At 39.1% G+C, this 15,909-nt stretch overlaps 1 protein-coding gene across 1 annotated transcript in view; it reads right to left on the reverse strand.

Annotated features, from left to right (window-relative positions):
* The window catches only part of LOC126481777 (uncharacterized), a 173,231-nt gene that overhangs the window by 87,682 nt on the left and 69,640 nt on the right, over window positions 1-15,909 (reverse strand). Inside the window, exons 4-5 of the mRNA XM_050105732.1 lie at window positions 10,829-10,956; window positions 4,501-4,624 (exon numbers count right to left, since the gene is read on the reverse strand). Of these exons, the coding sequence (XP_049961689.1) occupies window positions 4,501-4,624; window positions 10,829-10,956 (252 nt within the window). The remainder of the gene's footprint in view (window positions 1-4,500; window positions 4,625-10,828; window positions 10,957-15,909) is intronic.

The following is a 15,909-nucleotide window of genomic DNA, read 5'->3' on the forward strand; positions in this document are numbered from 1 at the left end:
ATTTCTGGAATGGGGTCACTGTGGCAGGATTTGTAGATAGATGAATCTGACAGCTGGTGGAGTCCTCCTGCCAGGTAATCCTTGTGGTTCAAGATAAGAGTGGTGGAGCATTTATCAGCAGGTAGGATTATCAGGTCAGGATCAGTTTTTAGGTGTTGGATTGCAGTTCTTTCTGAAGATGTAAGGTTACTTTGCATGTTGAGGGATTTGGGGAATGTTGGTGAGAAAATGTCCAAGGTTAAATTCTGGAAAGTTAACAGGGGGTGATTTGGGGGCAGTGGGGATGGATCATGGTTGAATGGAGGATTGAACTGAGTCAGGCAGGATGCAACAACAGTCTTCAGTTGAGATTCATTGGTAGGATTGGTGGCGAAAAAGAGTTTCCACTGTAGGGAAGGGAGAAGGTGCGAAGGTCTTTAACAAGTCCTGCATGACTGAATTTGTGAGTGGGGCAGAAGGTGAGGCCTTTGGAAACGGCTGATATTTCTGTTTGGCTGAGATTTTTGGAGGAAAGGTTCATGACTGTATTTTGGGTCCTGTAAGTACTGGATTATGTGTGGTGGTGGAGGGATTTTGGAGGGTGGTGTAAATGTAGTAGCTCTGCAAGACAGGGATTGTCAGCTATGAAGGGACATGATGGAAGTTTGGAGATTGTTGTAGAGGTGGTGGACAGTGGTAGTCTGAGGTGGGAGTAGGAAGTGAGCAGGCTGGAGGGTTCTTTGAGGTGGAGCTGTGAATATTGCTCTAGTTCCTGGAGGGCAAGAGTTTCAGTAAGTGTTATCACTCTCACCAAGGGTCTCACTGAGGCCTTTACAAACCGTAATTACCCCTCCCCCCCAAACTTGTACAAAAACGATCTCCCATGCCTTATCTTTCCAGTCACACACCACCTCCTTAAGTTCCTCTGTCCAGCCACAGAGGAGTATTCCCCTTGTGACTCAGTACCACCCATGACTGGAGCAACTGGCTCATATCCTTGTGTTAGACATAGATGTAAGACTTGTTCCATGCATCCTGCCACCACCACCTACTCCAGTCTGGTAGCAAACATCACCTATCCCAACAAAGGCAGGGCTGCCTGTGAAACCAGTCATACGAACTACAACCCAAGCTGCAACCACTGTGCTGCATTCCACATGGGCATGACAACCAACAAGTTGTCTGTCTGCATGAATGGCCACCGGCTAACTATGGCCGCCCTGGACCACTCTGTTGTTGAGGACACCATCCAAAACAACGGTCTTCATTTCAATGTCTTCTTCACAGCCTGTGCCATCTGGATCCTTCCCACGAACACCAGCTTTTCTGAATTGAGCAGGTGGGGACTCTCCCTGCAATATATCCTACATTCCTGTAATCCTCCTGTCCTCAGTCTTCATTAGTCATTGTCCTTACCTTCCTAGCCATTTCCTTCTTCTCATTCCAACACACACAGCCCTCTATTCCACCAATGCAGCCAATCTCTTTACTTCTGTCCTTTCCCGCTACCTCCTGCCATAACTCTCTCCTGCCCTCTGTCTAACCTCTTGACTGCACCTAGAAGCCCCATCCTCTTTCCACCTCGTCCCTGCACACCCACCCCCCCAGCAGCACTTTACCATCCCCCAGCCTTACTGTCTGGCTTCAGGTGCCAGAGACGGGTGACTCAGCATCTCCACTGTATGATTAGTAGAAACTATCCTTTTCATAACTTCATTATTTGGCACTCATTCTAAGTTACTGGATAGGACTGCCAATCAACTGCAGAGAGGAGCACTCTTTCTCTGTATTTATTGCTATATGATTTGTTATCAGTCCTCCACCCAGCATGCTAATGCAGATGCACAAATGAAGTTGCTGGTGGGATCCGATCCAAAGTTTGATAAACAGGAGGCTCTGGTTTTTGCACTGAATGATACCTTGCAGCAGACACTGCTGGATTTTCCTTTGATGGTATGAGATGTCATTACCGCCATGGCTGCCAAGCTAATTTTCTGGAAAATTGTTTCAGCAGTCCTGTCAAAATGGCCTAAGTGCACTGCTTCATGAGTGTACTTGGCTTGGAGAACAGTTTTCCTACTAAATGCCCAACTCAAAGTTGCCACACAGGAGAAAAACAATTGAGTGGTTGTCCAGACAGTACTGTGTTTTCATATGTCATACACTCCAGCTGCTGCACGTGTCTCACTGGTGAATGTCTTGTATGGAGGCTTTGACATGGCATCATGTCTACTGACTGGAAATTGGAAGATTTCATATGGTCTTACATGGTCTGTGCATAGACTCAGGTTGCACTACCACATTAACTTTCCACTTGGCCAGTCCCAGAGAACCCTTGGAACGGGGTGCAAGTTACTTTGCTAGGTCTGATTTTGGGAAGCAAGTGGTTGTTGGTACTGGACTGAACACCTTGTAAAATTTCCTGTATGTTGCAAAACTGACTACAAAGATGTCAACAGAAACTGTTACCAAGTTGTCAGGATGTTTTGCTGTCAAGGGCTCCTCTCAGACCTTCATATCTTACAATGGTCTGTGATTTCTGTCATGGTAGTTTGAGGATTTTTGAACTTGCAATAGCATCCAGCATCTGATTACCACCCTGTATCACCCAGCTTCAGACTCAGATGTAGAGCACTTTGTGTGAAAGTTAAAGACACAAATGAATAAGTCTGTGCCTCCCTCATCATGTGACAATGTACTGTCTAATTTTCTAGCCATGTACCAGGCATCACTGGTTAATGGGTGCAATCAGGTGGAATATTTGCATAGGTCTCAACAATGGGATCTCTTGTTGCACTCTAGCCAAATGACCTGGGCAGTCACGGCCCACCATGTTTTCTTAGTTGGCTGCTATTTGGGGCTGGTCTTTTAGGTGAGCCACAAAGGTCAGCATTTGCTTTTGGTGGATGTCAGTTGGAAGTAGGCTGATCCATCATTCTAATCAGTTACAAACTGACCTGTTGGGCCTGGGATGCCACCACCTCCAGCCTGTTATGATGTTTACCCAGTAGGAATATTCCAACTATGGCAATGTACACACCCTCTGCCAGCCCAATCACATCCTCTACCGTCCTATTGTTACCCATGGTAGAGAGCTCTGGCACCTATTGCTCCCACAGCTCCTCATGCAAGCCCATGGATGAACTGGCACCCTCCTTTCCACTTTACCCTTTCCTTGATAGCCTGTGAATGAGTCATTGCCAATGGGCCAGTCAGTATGCCAGCCACCACAACCTTCCCCAATTCTGGAAAAAAACAGCTGCATCAGTGTTGCCTATTTCAATAATGGACTGGCTGCCAGTAAATCTTGTGCCCTCTGGTTTTGTAGTGAAAGTTATGGCAGGAAACTGGCCATTTTTGGCCCTACATAGAATTTTCAAGGGTATGGGATTTAGTACCCTGCCAGCGGACATCAATATGGATGTAGATGAGGTGGCATCAGTTCCATGGCAGAGTAGTGTGGCAAAATGTCATTGAGAGTGCATGCAGAGCATTGTGTGGGCAATATTGTTGATCCACATGCTTACTTTCTGGCATATATAGTCTGGGCCCATCAGTTCTAACACTGAAATCAGCCAAATCAGACTTGACCCTCACACCATACTGTGCTCTGGATTGCGCATTCTAGTTGTTCAGTCATATACACTAGTCACATTCATTTTATGCTTTTCTCCACACCAATCTCTATGCAGTGTTCGAACACACTGCACACCTTCTGATTGGGCCACAGGCCAAGTTTCTTTCCCTCTTCTGGGGTCCAGCTCCTTGGCTTCTGTAGTTGAGACATTTGTACTGACAGGATGGTTTCTTATCATTGTCACACTGAGCAGATACAAAAGCTAGGATTTACAAGTCTTTCATTCAATCAAATAAAAGAAAATCAGTGTTGATTTTACTGGCTAAGCGATTGACAGCTGATGTATGACTCGCTAACTGACAAAGAAGTTCATTCTTAGGACTGATGAACATACATGTCTAAGCCATTACATATTTTTGTTGAGTCTTCTTGCTCATTATATGAGTATATGAGTATTTCTAAGCTTTTTTCTGCTAAGACATTTAAAGTATGATACAAGGGTTTTGCTTAATATGAAACAACTTTTTTGTTAAATAACTCACTAAAAGTGTATTCATAATTTTAAATCAATGATAATCACCTTTATGAGTGCTGGATATTTGATTTTTATCCACATTTTTGAAATAATTCACTTATTATATGCTCCTCCTACAAAAAACTTATTATTTCTTTCTTTTAGTCATCAAGACAAGTTTTTGTCACCTATGGGTCTCACTTTATTTCAATAGTGATCCACAGATGATGTCACAGGTGTTGAAATGATTGGGTTATCAGATGGTAGCAAAATATTGGCTTTCTGCAGAGAACAGCTTTATAAAATCAAATGCAAGTCCTCCATAATACCTTCTAGAGTTTAAAATGTAAACCATCTTACCATTTATACACATCTAAAATAGTTTCATAATTTTGGTAATTGTGTATGTTTGATATTGAGACATACTTACATATAACAGTGTTGTGAGAGACACAAACTGCTTCAGTTTTAGTTTCTGCCAGAAGAATTTACTGCTACATAGTTTCAATATAGAACAGCCAGAAGTGAGACGCAGCCACGACATTTCTGTTAAACTGAAATAATGAAATTAGTTTCACAGTTACCTAGACAGCCAAAGGAAAAGTGACAGATTTCTTATTACATTGACATCTCACTTAGTAACAACACACACACATTTTTCATTGTTCATTATACAATATTCATTTGTAATAGCATCTGTAGACTTAAAGAAAGCTTTTGACAATGTTGACTGGAATACTGACTTTGAAATTCTGAAGGGTAAAGTATAAGGAGTGAAAGGCTATTTACATCTTGTACAGAAACTGTTGTAGCCTATCCCTGATTTTATTCAATCTGTAGACTGAGCAAGCAGTAAGGGAAACTAATGAAACATTTGGTGCAGGAGTTGAAGTTCAGGTTTGCTGATGATGATATAATTCTGTCAGAGGCAGCAAAGGACTTTGAAGAGCAGCTGAATGGAATGGACAGTGTCTTGAAAAGAGGATATAAGATGAACATCAACAAAAACAAAATAAGGGCAATGGAATGTAGTAGAATTAAATCAGCTGATGCTGAGGGAATTAGGTTAAGAAATGAGACACTAAAAGCAATGGATGAGTTTTGCTATATGGGGAGCAAACTAACTGATAGTGTTCTAATTATAGAGGATATAAAATGCAGACTGACAATGGTAACAAAAGAGTTTCTGAAGATGAGAAGTATGTTAACATCAAATATACATTTGTGAGTTAGGAAGTCTTCTCTGAATGTATTTGTATGAAGTATAGCAATGTATGGAAGTGAAGCACAGATGATAAACACTTTAGACAAGAAGAGAACAGAAGCTTTTGAAATGTGGTGCTACAGAAGAATGGGGAAAGGCACATTCTGAGACATCAAGGGATCAGCAATTTAGTACTATACAGAAGTGTGGGGGTAAAATCACAGAGGGAGATCATGAGGTGAGTACAGTAAGCAGGTTCATAAGGATGTAAGTTGCAGTAGTTATTTGGAAATAAAGGGCTTCCACAGGACAGAGTAGCATGGAGAGTTGCACCAAACCAGTCTTCAGACTGAAGACACAACAACAACAACAACAACAACAACAACAACAACATTCCTTGAGACTGGTGTCAATTCAACCTCCAAACATTGCAGTGTTAAAACAGGGTGTTCAGAGCATACATGCTATCATTTTTGCATACATTATAGAAAGCTGACACATTGGCACATGAAAAAACTGTGAATGGTGTCAAGACAAGGTAGACAAGCATAAAAAGTTCATGGGAAAAGTAGTTCAGTGTGTAAAGGCACAGCTGCCATGGTGCAGAATTTTGCAAAAGCTAAAATAGAAATACTTTTTATTGATGAAAGATTTAACCTTACACCTGTCAGTATAAACAAGTCAGTCTCTATGGATGTTTAAATAATATTTGTTTTTAAGAAAGTTATTGATGCAGCCTGGTAAAAGTTCAACTTTTTCCATGGAATATATGTGACAGTGAGTAGTTAGCATTAGGGCATTTGTGCACGTGGATAGTAGTTACCACTATTGTCTGTTATCCATCCAATGGATAAGAATACATCATATTGATAATAGAAAATATGGTAGAAAGAGCATTTGTTGGCACTGGTAACATATTCTAAAAAATTAAAAAATCTCTAATGACAAGGTAGTTCGTGAAATGTAGTTGCTATATATGCTTGTAATACTGATTCAGTGTTTAAGACAGAAGTAATAAACAGTTTTTGGTTGGGAAGTATTACATTTCATTTAAAAAATATTTTAGGGAAAATCAATCAATGGAAAATCTGGGATGGAATGTAAAAATATAATGAAAAGGATAGTTGCTACTCATCATATAGTGGAGATGCTGAGTTGCAGAAAGGCACAACAGTAAGACTGTCAGAAAGTTAGGAAGTTGGTAGCCTGACACTCATTATCTGTAACCATTAAACTGAAATTATAACATGGAACCTTATATAGTTGAAATTGAACCAAAACTGAAAAGTTCGCAGACAGGCATAATTAAAAGACAGACACACCCTGTGTGTGTGTGTGTGTGTGTGTGTGTGTGTGTGTGTGTGTGTGTGTGTGTGGTATTTTTTTTTTTTTTGGGGGGGGGGGGGGGGGGAAATTGGAGCTGGGAAGGTAACATGAACATAAGATGGAAGATACACTGTTTTCTGTGTTTAGAAGCTTATTGGTGACAGTCCCAGTGGTATTTTACTGTTGTAGATGTTTGAAAGGGATGGTGGAGGAGGGGGGGGGGGGGGGGGGGCGGGGGAAGAGTAAATTAAAATAATTCAAAAGCACTAACACTGCTCAAGAGTGGGTTCACCCAATTATTTATGCTTGCACCTGAAGGAGAAACTATAAACACTGAAATTGATAAAATTTTCTGTTAATCTCATATTAAAATGAATCTGTATCAGTAGACTTGACAGCAAAAAAAGTGGCAGTGGAAAACTGCAGGCAATAAGAGTCTGGTATAGAAGTTACTTGTATAAAATGCAACATGCCAGTTTTCTGGATTATGTTGAGAAAATGTGTAAGAGGAATTAATAAGTGATGTATCAAGCAGATATAGTCCTGAAAGTATTCTAGAGCTATTCAAGTAGACAAAATCTTTTCTGGAAATAAAATACACTGTAATTGTGTATATGTACAGTAAACAGACCCTTAACATAAAAATTTTTTCTGGTTGTCACTGCAGCTGAATTGTCATCCTGTAAGCTTTCAAAGTAAGTGGACAGGGGCTTGATTCCATGTAAAGTCACAACAGTTCTTTTTATTTATTTTTGTTCCTTGCTGTAAGACATACGTACTATATGGAAAACATCCCTCTATTCTGATGACGTGCAGTTAATTTTCCACAGTATATGAGACAGTTTCAGACTACGGCAAACAATCAACCAATTTCAATGATCTTTTCCTGTACTTTGTATTGACATGATAAATGTTGTACAAACATTCAAAATATATAAATGTTCTGTACTGCACACATTGAGTAAAAGTCACTTCCATTATATAAATTAAAACATGTCTATGTGTAATTAGTTAATGGTACAACACTGCCATAATGATAAGAAACAATATATGTTTTGATTATTTGTAACTGCATTCTGTACTATTCTTACCTAGATTATTATATTACCCTATGATTATTGCATGGATTACAGTTAGCCTCTGATTTTATTAAATATTTTTAAGTATCCACAATGAATACAATTCAAGTGTGTGATTTAATTTTATGTTAAGGGTCTGTTTACTGTACATATACACAATTACAGTGTATTTTATTTCCAGAAAAGATTTTGTGATATCCAGATCAGAAAGTAATTGCTGTACTCTCTCTGCCAACTCCCCAATTTAATGAACTAAGAAGCTCAAAGGTGACAATTGTTGATCACTATCTTTTCAAAAAGTAAGGTCTTGTCACCTAGACTCCATATGGCTGCTTTAGGAAGGCTAAATTCTTTAGCTCCATTGTAGAATATTCCTATCTCAATGGGAATGTTATTCTAAAGTAATTCATCATGTTAGATGTGATCCACACATGGTATGGCATTTTCATGCTGCACTGACAGACAGCCTATTGCAGCAAATTAAATCTCTCATGACATAATTCATTCAATAATAGCGAGTGACAACACATGATTCAAGGTCAGATACTGGAACCATGTTGCTTATTGGTGAGCCACCCATCATCATCAATCGCTCACTCTGCACCTAGCCATTGTTCTTGTGGTGGAAGATAACCTGACAGTGTCAGAGGCTTGGGCATGGTACACTAGTTCTTGAGCCCAATGTGCAGTGGTGGGTATAACAATATCATGATACTGGAGAGTCCAGTAGTGTGTGGAAACTGGACAATGACATGTAACAAACACCACCAGTCTATGAAAAAGAATTTGCGAACACTTCACAGCAAAATCCTTTTTTAAATATGTTGCTAGGTTTCCAGGTCAACACAATTTGGCATCATCTTCCGGAGGGTGGACAACAAAGCAAACATGTGGCCATTGAGAAGAAGTTGTGTGATAATTTTCAATCCTACTGATTAGCATTTGCTGATGAAAATAAATGTCATGACTGCCAGAATGTAACATTTTCTGACAAGTCAGTATTTTCCACAGTAGTAATGTTCCAGTACACATATATGGGGCCTGTTGCAACCCGAAATATATCTGATAATGGCTCGCATCGGCTGTATGTCAGTGGCAGTTTGGGGCTGTATATGTTCCTGTGGAGCTGAGATGCTTCACAGGATTCCTGGCTGACTTGAGGCTGTCCATTATAGCCATATTATGGGTAATCTTATGAGCCCATTAGTACAACTATATGCTGAGTGATTAATATATTTCCAGCAGGTTCAATCTGCAACAGACATGGTGTATGCTGCAAGAGTGGTTTGCAGACCAGAATGAGATTTTTCGTTTCACCTGACCTCTCCCTCCATGTCAAGTGACCTCTGAAATGTTCACCTAGCTGCCTGGCAGGAGGAGGCAGAAAACAATATATTTATTACTCACTTCATAGACTCCCTTCCTTGCGCAATGCAGATGGTCATTTAAGTGGAAATGAGACATTAAGTGAATGAGACATTAAGTGGTAAATAATCCGCATGCTCTGTCCTTAGAGGGTGCAAAAGTTTTTTATATTAAACTTGTAAACAGAAGAAACAAATTAATGCAGTAAAATAAGTACTTGCTGAAAGGGGGATTCAGTCTGAATCCTGGCATCATCAGTTGCTTATCAGTCTGTTGTATATACCACCTTACTATAAAGTCACAATACTATGTGCTGCAATAGTTAGGTATTTCTTATTTTTGTTCCACCCTTGACTCCACTTCATGACTTCCAGTGCTTTTATCATTTCTGAAATCCTAGGAATTACACAGTGGAGATTTTTTTGTGTTTTTACAAGGTGCATGTTTCATGCTAAGGGTAAATAAGTTTTTATTCCCTCAATTATATTTTCATATGTTCTTTACTTTTATCAGCAGTATTCACACAACGTAATGTGATTGGCTCCAATGTAAAAGACTGGTTATTCAAATTTCAACCACCACCACTTTCTGCGTAATAACACATTTACAATAACTGAGTCTTATTACAAATATAATGGATTCAGAACATTTCAATTAGATATTATATTTAATAAACATTTACTAACACTAACATTCTATAACTGGGAATGTAATAAAATCATACCAAAGATAGAGCAAAGAAATTTCTAATGGCTATAAAACAATGGAAAATCCAGGATGGAATGTAACAATATTATTATTAATATTGTTAAGTGGCTATAAATGTAGCTTAATGAATAACTGTTTGTCCTCAACAAGGTTTCCATGAAGCTATATGTTAAAAAAATATCTTGCAGCAGCAAACAGTCACCTCTCAGAATCTGGATTCTGTCAACATTGTACATATAATCCTTCATAAAATTACTAACTAACAGTAGGGACTCATTCAAAGCAAATACAGCCATTATTTAATCAAAACACAAAGGGAGAAAATCATCACCAGTCTGTGAATTATGAAGTGATTCATTCCATGACTGACTAGCTTCATTTCACATAGTCCGACAGAACTTGAGAAAAAATAAAAAATAAGATACAGTAGGTGGCCAAGTCTGTCTGAATTTACCTCATGCATCTGATTCCTTTACATTTTCAAGATTTAAAATTGCTAATCTTCTATGTGTAGAGAATCCTGAAGGCTATTGTGTGCTACACTAAACTATTTACACTAATGAAGCTCTGAGAGAAACTGAAAAAATTTGAGCTGCAGTAACAGCAGGTACTTTGATAAATATTGTTCAGGCAGCAGTTAACTATTTGAGGTGGATGTGGTGGTTATTTTGAGCAATCGTGAAAGCTGAAAAGACTAGTACCCATCTCCTTAAGTTTGTATCAATTTGCAATTATCACATTCACACATTTCTTTCTTTTTGAAAATTTGAATACACTTTAACACACTTTAATATACATGACCATTGTCTACATGATTAGTGCTCGCAAGCAATGAGCAATCTAATGAGATTCTAATACTTCAAAGAATCTTAAAACAATCAGTAAAAACCTTTTTAACTTTTATGTACCAAATACTTCTTAGTTTAACTAAAAAATTGTTTTTAGTTAACATATATTTAAAGGAGGGGTACAGGGAGAGTAGTAGTGTGTGGGACTGAAATGAGAGTTATCAAAAGGAAGAAAACTTGTCTATTCACATTAATTGTTTCATAGATTCTTATTTCTATAAAAATTACCTCGGCTTTAAGCCTTCAATAGTTAACATCCCAGCAGCAACTGATGACAGCAGTACATAAAATTTTTCAATATCATCTTGAGATAACTTTGCCAATAAACATTTAACAAATGATTTTATGGCAATAATCTGGAAATGAATGAAATTTTTAATGATCATAGAAGCTATTTAGATAACATAGTCTGAGACACTTTTTATTTGTACTACTAAGCTTACCAAACATTATAAATAGTCATTCTGTGTGTTAAAGAATTTGGATGGTATGGTGCATCTACACAATGCATCTGTTCACACTGCACTTGCACTCCACATTTCCAACAGTGTAAGCACCCACGCATATTTTCACATGTGTAATTTGTTTGAAATAGAGGGAGTGCACCATAGTGTAGTGCTTCCCATGTTCGGTGGGAATTTTTTACTCTGTTTAGTAGATGACTGGGACTCACGATCAGCTGTTACCCATGTGTGTTTTGTTGTGTACTGCATTGAGGTTATGCTTTCATGTGATTTATGTGCAGTGATTGTCAATTCTAAAGAAAGCACACTGAAATTCACAGATGATTACATATGTAACTGTTTCTAAAGATTATCTGGACAATTATTTGAGATGTGATATCCAAAGCCCAAGTAAGGTCTCCATCAAAACTAAGATATGTTTCTGCTTGTATTCCTGTACAAAATGTGACAAGTCTTGCAGCAGGAAAACAGAAGAAGCAGCTTACAAACTTAGTAAAAGTGCATGTGCATAAATTACAATTGTGGACATACATTCATGCTTTGGTGACTTAACAGCACAAAATTGATTGGTCTGAAATCTGAATAATGTAAAAAGATGATACAGGCTGAACTCCTCAACAGTTTTTTAGAAATGAAATGCAGGACACTGAGAATTCACATAAAAATTTGGAAAACACAACCTCCACTGTATCAGAACCTAAGGTCTTCAACAATACTGAATTTGTGAAGTGTGAGGATTAATGTATAATCTTTTTCAAGTGAAGTTGTGTCTGACTAACTGTCACATAATCATTAAGAATATTCATCAAGTATTTCATGATTTCAGTGATAATAATGAACAGCTTTATTTTGAAATGCAAAATAAATAGCCCTAACTGTTCTACAACTTCCTGATTGTCAGATAATGAAGTGTAATTGTCTGTCTTATTTCTGCAGAAATTGCATTATGCACAACAATATCTTGTCTAGACATAGAAGTTCTAAGTTTCACAAGAAGGAAACCAAAATATGGCTGTGACATTCTTCTGAAAATTGCAAAAAAACACACTGAAGTCTGTACCTCATTTTCACCAGTGAGCATACAACTACTATGCTCTAGCAACAGCATTGGGATTTTATGTTATATTGTAGACCATTTATAAATGTAGAACATCTGAAGACAGAGTATCAGTAGAAGTAGTAATGTTTTATTCAATATCAAGTGCTATTGAATATGCCAAAATGCAGCAAAAATATTACAGTTTCTAAAAACATTACAAATTCATTTTTTGGACTATTCAGTATAGTTCTTCTCCCACTTATTATCTTTGAGTCAATATGATCCTGTCCTTCTACAACATTTTTATATTTAAATACTAGCACTTTAAATTTAATGACTGTTTTTCTACACAGTTCACATACTTTAAAGCTCAACCGAAATATAGGTATTCTCCATCTTCTTATAGCTTAACCTGGTGCACTTACTCCTTTTGCATCAATATGAGCTGGGTGTCTGATAATTCACAAAATGTACAAACATAGGTGATAAAATTTTATTTCTACAGACTGTGACACAAATGTGGAGACAGCAGACTGCAAAACAGTGAAAAACATTACAAATTTACAACCTCTGTCAAAGTAACGTGATCTCTGGCTGAGGTGGCTTAACAAAGACATTCTTTGCTTCCGGCAGTCTGGTTCTGACTATGGAATTGTAATTATGTGCCTTTAGTTTGTGTAGCATTATTAACAATAAAGTGTACAGCAATAACATGCATAATCTTCTTTACAATTTCTTTCTGATGAGCAGTTGGAAACATTGGTAGATGTATATGACAGTGAGAAGAATTGAATGACAATCTTCAGAGTATTGTGGTGGAAATGACTAAAATTAAGGCTCAGTTTTATGAACAGGTTAGATTGGTACTCACCACACAGAGGATAAATTGAGTCAGACAGGCACAATGAAGAAACTGCTATGAATTTAAGCTTTTGGCCAAAATAAAAAATGCACACAAGCACAACCCACACATACAAGCACAACCCTCACTCACAGGACCACTTCCTCCAGTCACTGTAGCTGGACTGCAGATTTGAACTGCACCTGATGGGAGAAAAACTATCTATGATGGATGGTGGGGTAAGGAGGAGGCTAGGGCGGGCGGGGAGGGGGAGGGGGAGGGACAGCAGAGGGGTGGGGCATGTGTGTGCTGGTGGTGGAGCATGCTGGGGCTTGATGAGGACGGGGTGGGGCTGCTAGGTGCAGTTGGAAGGTTTGGGGAGAATTTGGGGGGGGGGGGGGGGGGGGAACAAAAAAAACTCGAGAAGCAGAGAAGGGGAAAAAGAATTGTGGGTGCGTTAGTGGAACAGAAGGCTGTGTAATGCTGAAGTGGGAGGTGAAAGACAGGAACTAGTGAAGGTTGAGGCCAGAATAGTTAAGAGAATGTAGGATATGTTGAAGGGAGAGTCCCACCTGCACAGCTCAGAAAAGCTGGTGTTGGTAGGAAGGACTGATATGGTGCTGGCTGTGAAGCAGCCATTGAAGTGAAGCACATTGTGTTGGGCGCATCTTCAGCAACTGGGAGGTCTAGCTGTCTCTTGGCCACAATTTGGTGGTGGACATTCATGTGGACATACAGCCTGTTAATTGTCTTGGTGATGTAGAGAGCAGCACAGTGATTGCAGCTTAGTTTGTAGAGCTAATGACAGCTTTTGCATGTAGGTTTGCTATTGATGACACAGGAGATGACTGTGACTGGAGTAGGAAAATCTCATATAAAGATGTGAAACAAATACTAACAAAGAGATAGAGGGGCTGGCCAGTACTTACCTCAGCTCAGTACAGCCAATAGATACACAAAAAACAGAACCGAAAATTTATGTTCCTAGCTTTCGGAACAAATGTTCCTTCATCAGGGAGGAGAGAGGGGAAAGAAAGGGAAGAAGGGAAAGTGGATTCAGTTACTCACAACCCAGGTTATGAAGCAACAGGGAAAGGAAAACAGGGAGGGTAGCAAGGATGGAGGCATCCTTGGTAGGTGTTCCAGGTGGAGCTTGACTTTATCCCCAGTCTGCAATTAAGTACCAAAAGTTATCTTTATTGTCACACCCATATTTCTATTCTTGATCCATTGTTTGAGGAAAATTAAAAATGAAAGTTTCTTTATAGTATTTACTGAACTTACAGGAATCTGCATGAAGATCTCAACTCAGAGTTTTTAATTGGGTACCATAAATTTTACATGTGATTATTTTCTTGTCTGTCTATGTATGCTTTCTGCTCTACCCTGTTACTGCTGCATTTGAATGTCAGTGCACTGAGTATAGTGTCACTGCGTGTGTTTACTTACATCAACTCCCAACTGTATCAGTGCAGGCCGGCCACCTGCTGGAAGTGGGCACATGACATGGTCTCCACTGCACCGCCTACTGGCAACTTGCACCTATATAACAGCAGAGCAACACTGACTTGCCCTCACAATGTTCTTTTAGTTTGTACCACTCACATCACTTATTCTGTGCATCATTTTGTCTTGTTACAGGTGGAGTCATATGAGGCTTATTCCTCAAAGTTTATGAATAAAGCCATATCTGTGTTACTTGGATTGTTTTGTGTATTACTTGGTTACTATATGATTGGTGATGAGTTTAGAATGGTTTCCATGTGTTCAGTCTTTAAGTACAGTTTCAGCACGTTTAGCCTTTATGGATGCCTGTGCCACTGGCCCTGATTGAAAAGCTTGCTTTGGCAGCGACCACTTGGTTGGCTTCCATCAAGAGACAGGGTACTGCTCCACCAGTCTATTGACCAATTTTTCCTCTGAGGCTTGAGAAGCTTACAAAAAAAAACAACTCAAAACACATTTTTTGGCTTTCAGTGGGACAGACTCCAATTTGTGCAAAGCCTAATTCCTCTCACATATTCCACCTAAAGTGTATCAATTATTAGATCAGCTTGCCCCTTTACAAGAACTAGTAGCTCTTACTTTTGATCACATGTGCAATTTACTATTCAACTACAATCACAAATGAATGCATGTTGTAGCAACATGAGCTGAATTCTACCAATGCCGCAAGAAACCAAACCAGCCATACTTGGGGCCCAGCCAGCCAAACTCCACAGCCTTATCCATAAGAGTCAATTCATTATGGATGCCAATAATGACTCTTTTGCACACACTATGGTGTGCATGCAACACAATTATCTGTTTATCTCTGGACAAGGAAGTGCACCAGAAGGCTTACTCTGTGAAAATCCCCTGTTGCAAGAAGTTTTGGAAATAACACAATCTTTTGAAGTTTCTCAGGCAGCAGGTGACCAATCTGAAGCATGGGGTGCTGTGGCAGTGTCAGCATTTTCTGTTTCTATCTTGTACTTTCTATTTTGTCCAGCATGAATATCTGGTATGCCCCAAGTGCTGGGCTACTTGTAATGCTTGCCAGAAAAACACCGCATTTCCTCTATGTGTCATTCACCAAAGGCTGCTCAGAATATGGACATGGCTGTAAACTGTGTGACTCCAATGGCTGCGACTTCCCCAAGTTGTTTATTGAGTTTAGTGTTTCTTGCTATGTGCTCCAGCTACAGGGTGTTTCAAAAATGACCAATATATTTGAAACGGCAATAAAAACTAAACGAGCAGCGATAGAAATACACTGTTCGTTGCAATATGTTTGGGACAACAGTACATTTTCAGGCGGACAATCTTTCGAAATTACAGTAGTTACAATTTTCAACAACAGATGGCGCTGCAAGTGATGTGAAAGATATAGAAGACAACGCAGTCTGTGGGTGCGCCATTCTGTATGTCGTCTTTCTGCTGTATGCGTGTGCTGTTCACAACGTGCAAGTGTGCTGTAGACAAC

The sequence above is a fragment of the Schistocerca serialis genome, chromosome 5 (genome assembly GCF_023864345.2).
Source record: "Schistocerca serialis cubense isolate TAMUIC-IGC-003099 chromosome 5, iqSchSeri2.2, whole genome shotgun sequence".
Lineage (NCBI taxonomy): Eukaryota > Metazoa > Arthropoda > Insecta > Orthoptera > Acrididae > Schistocerca > Schistocerca serialis.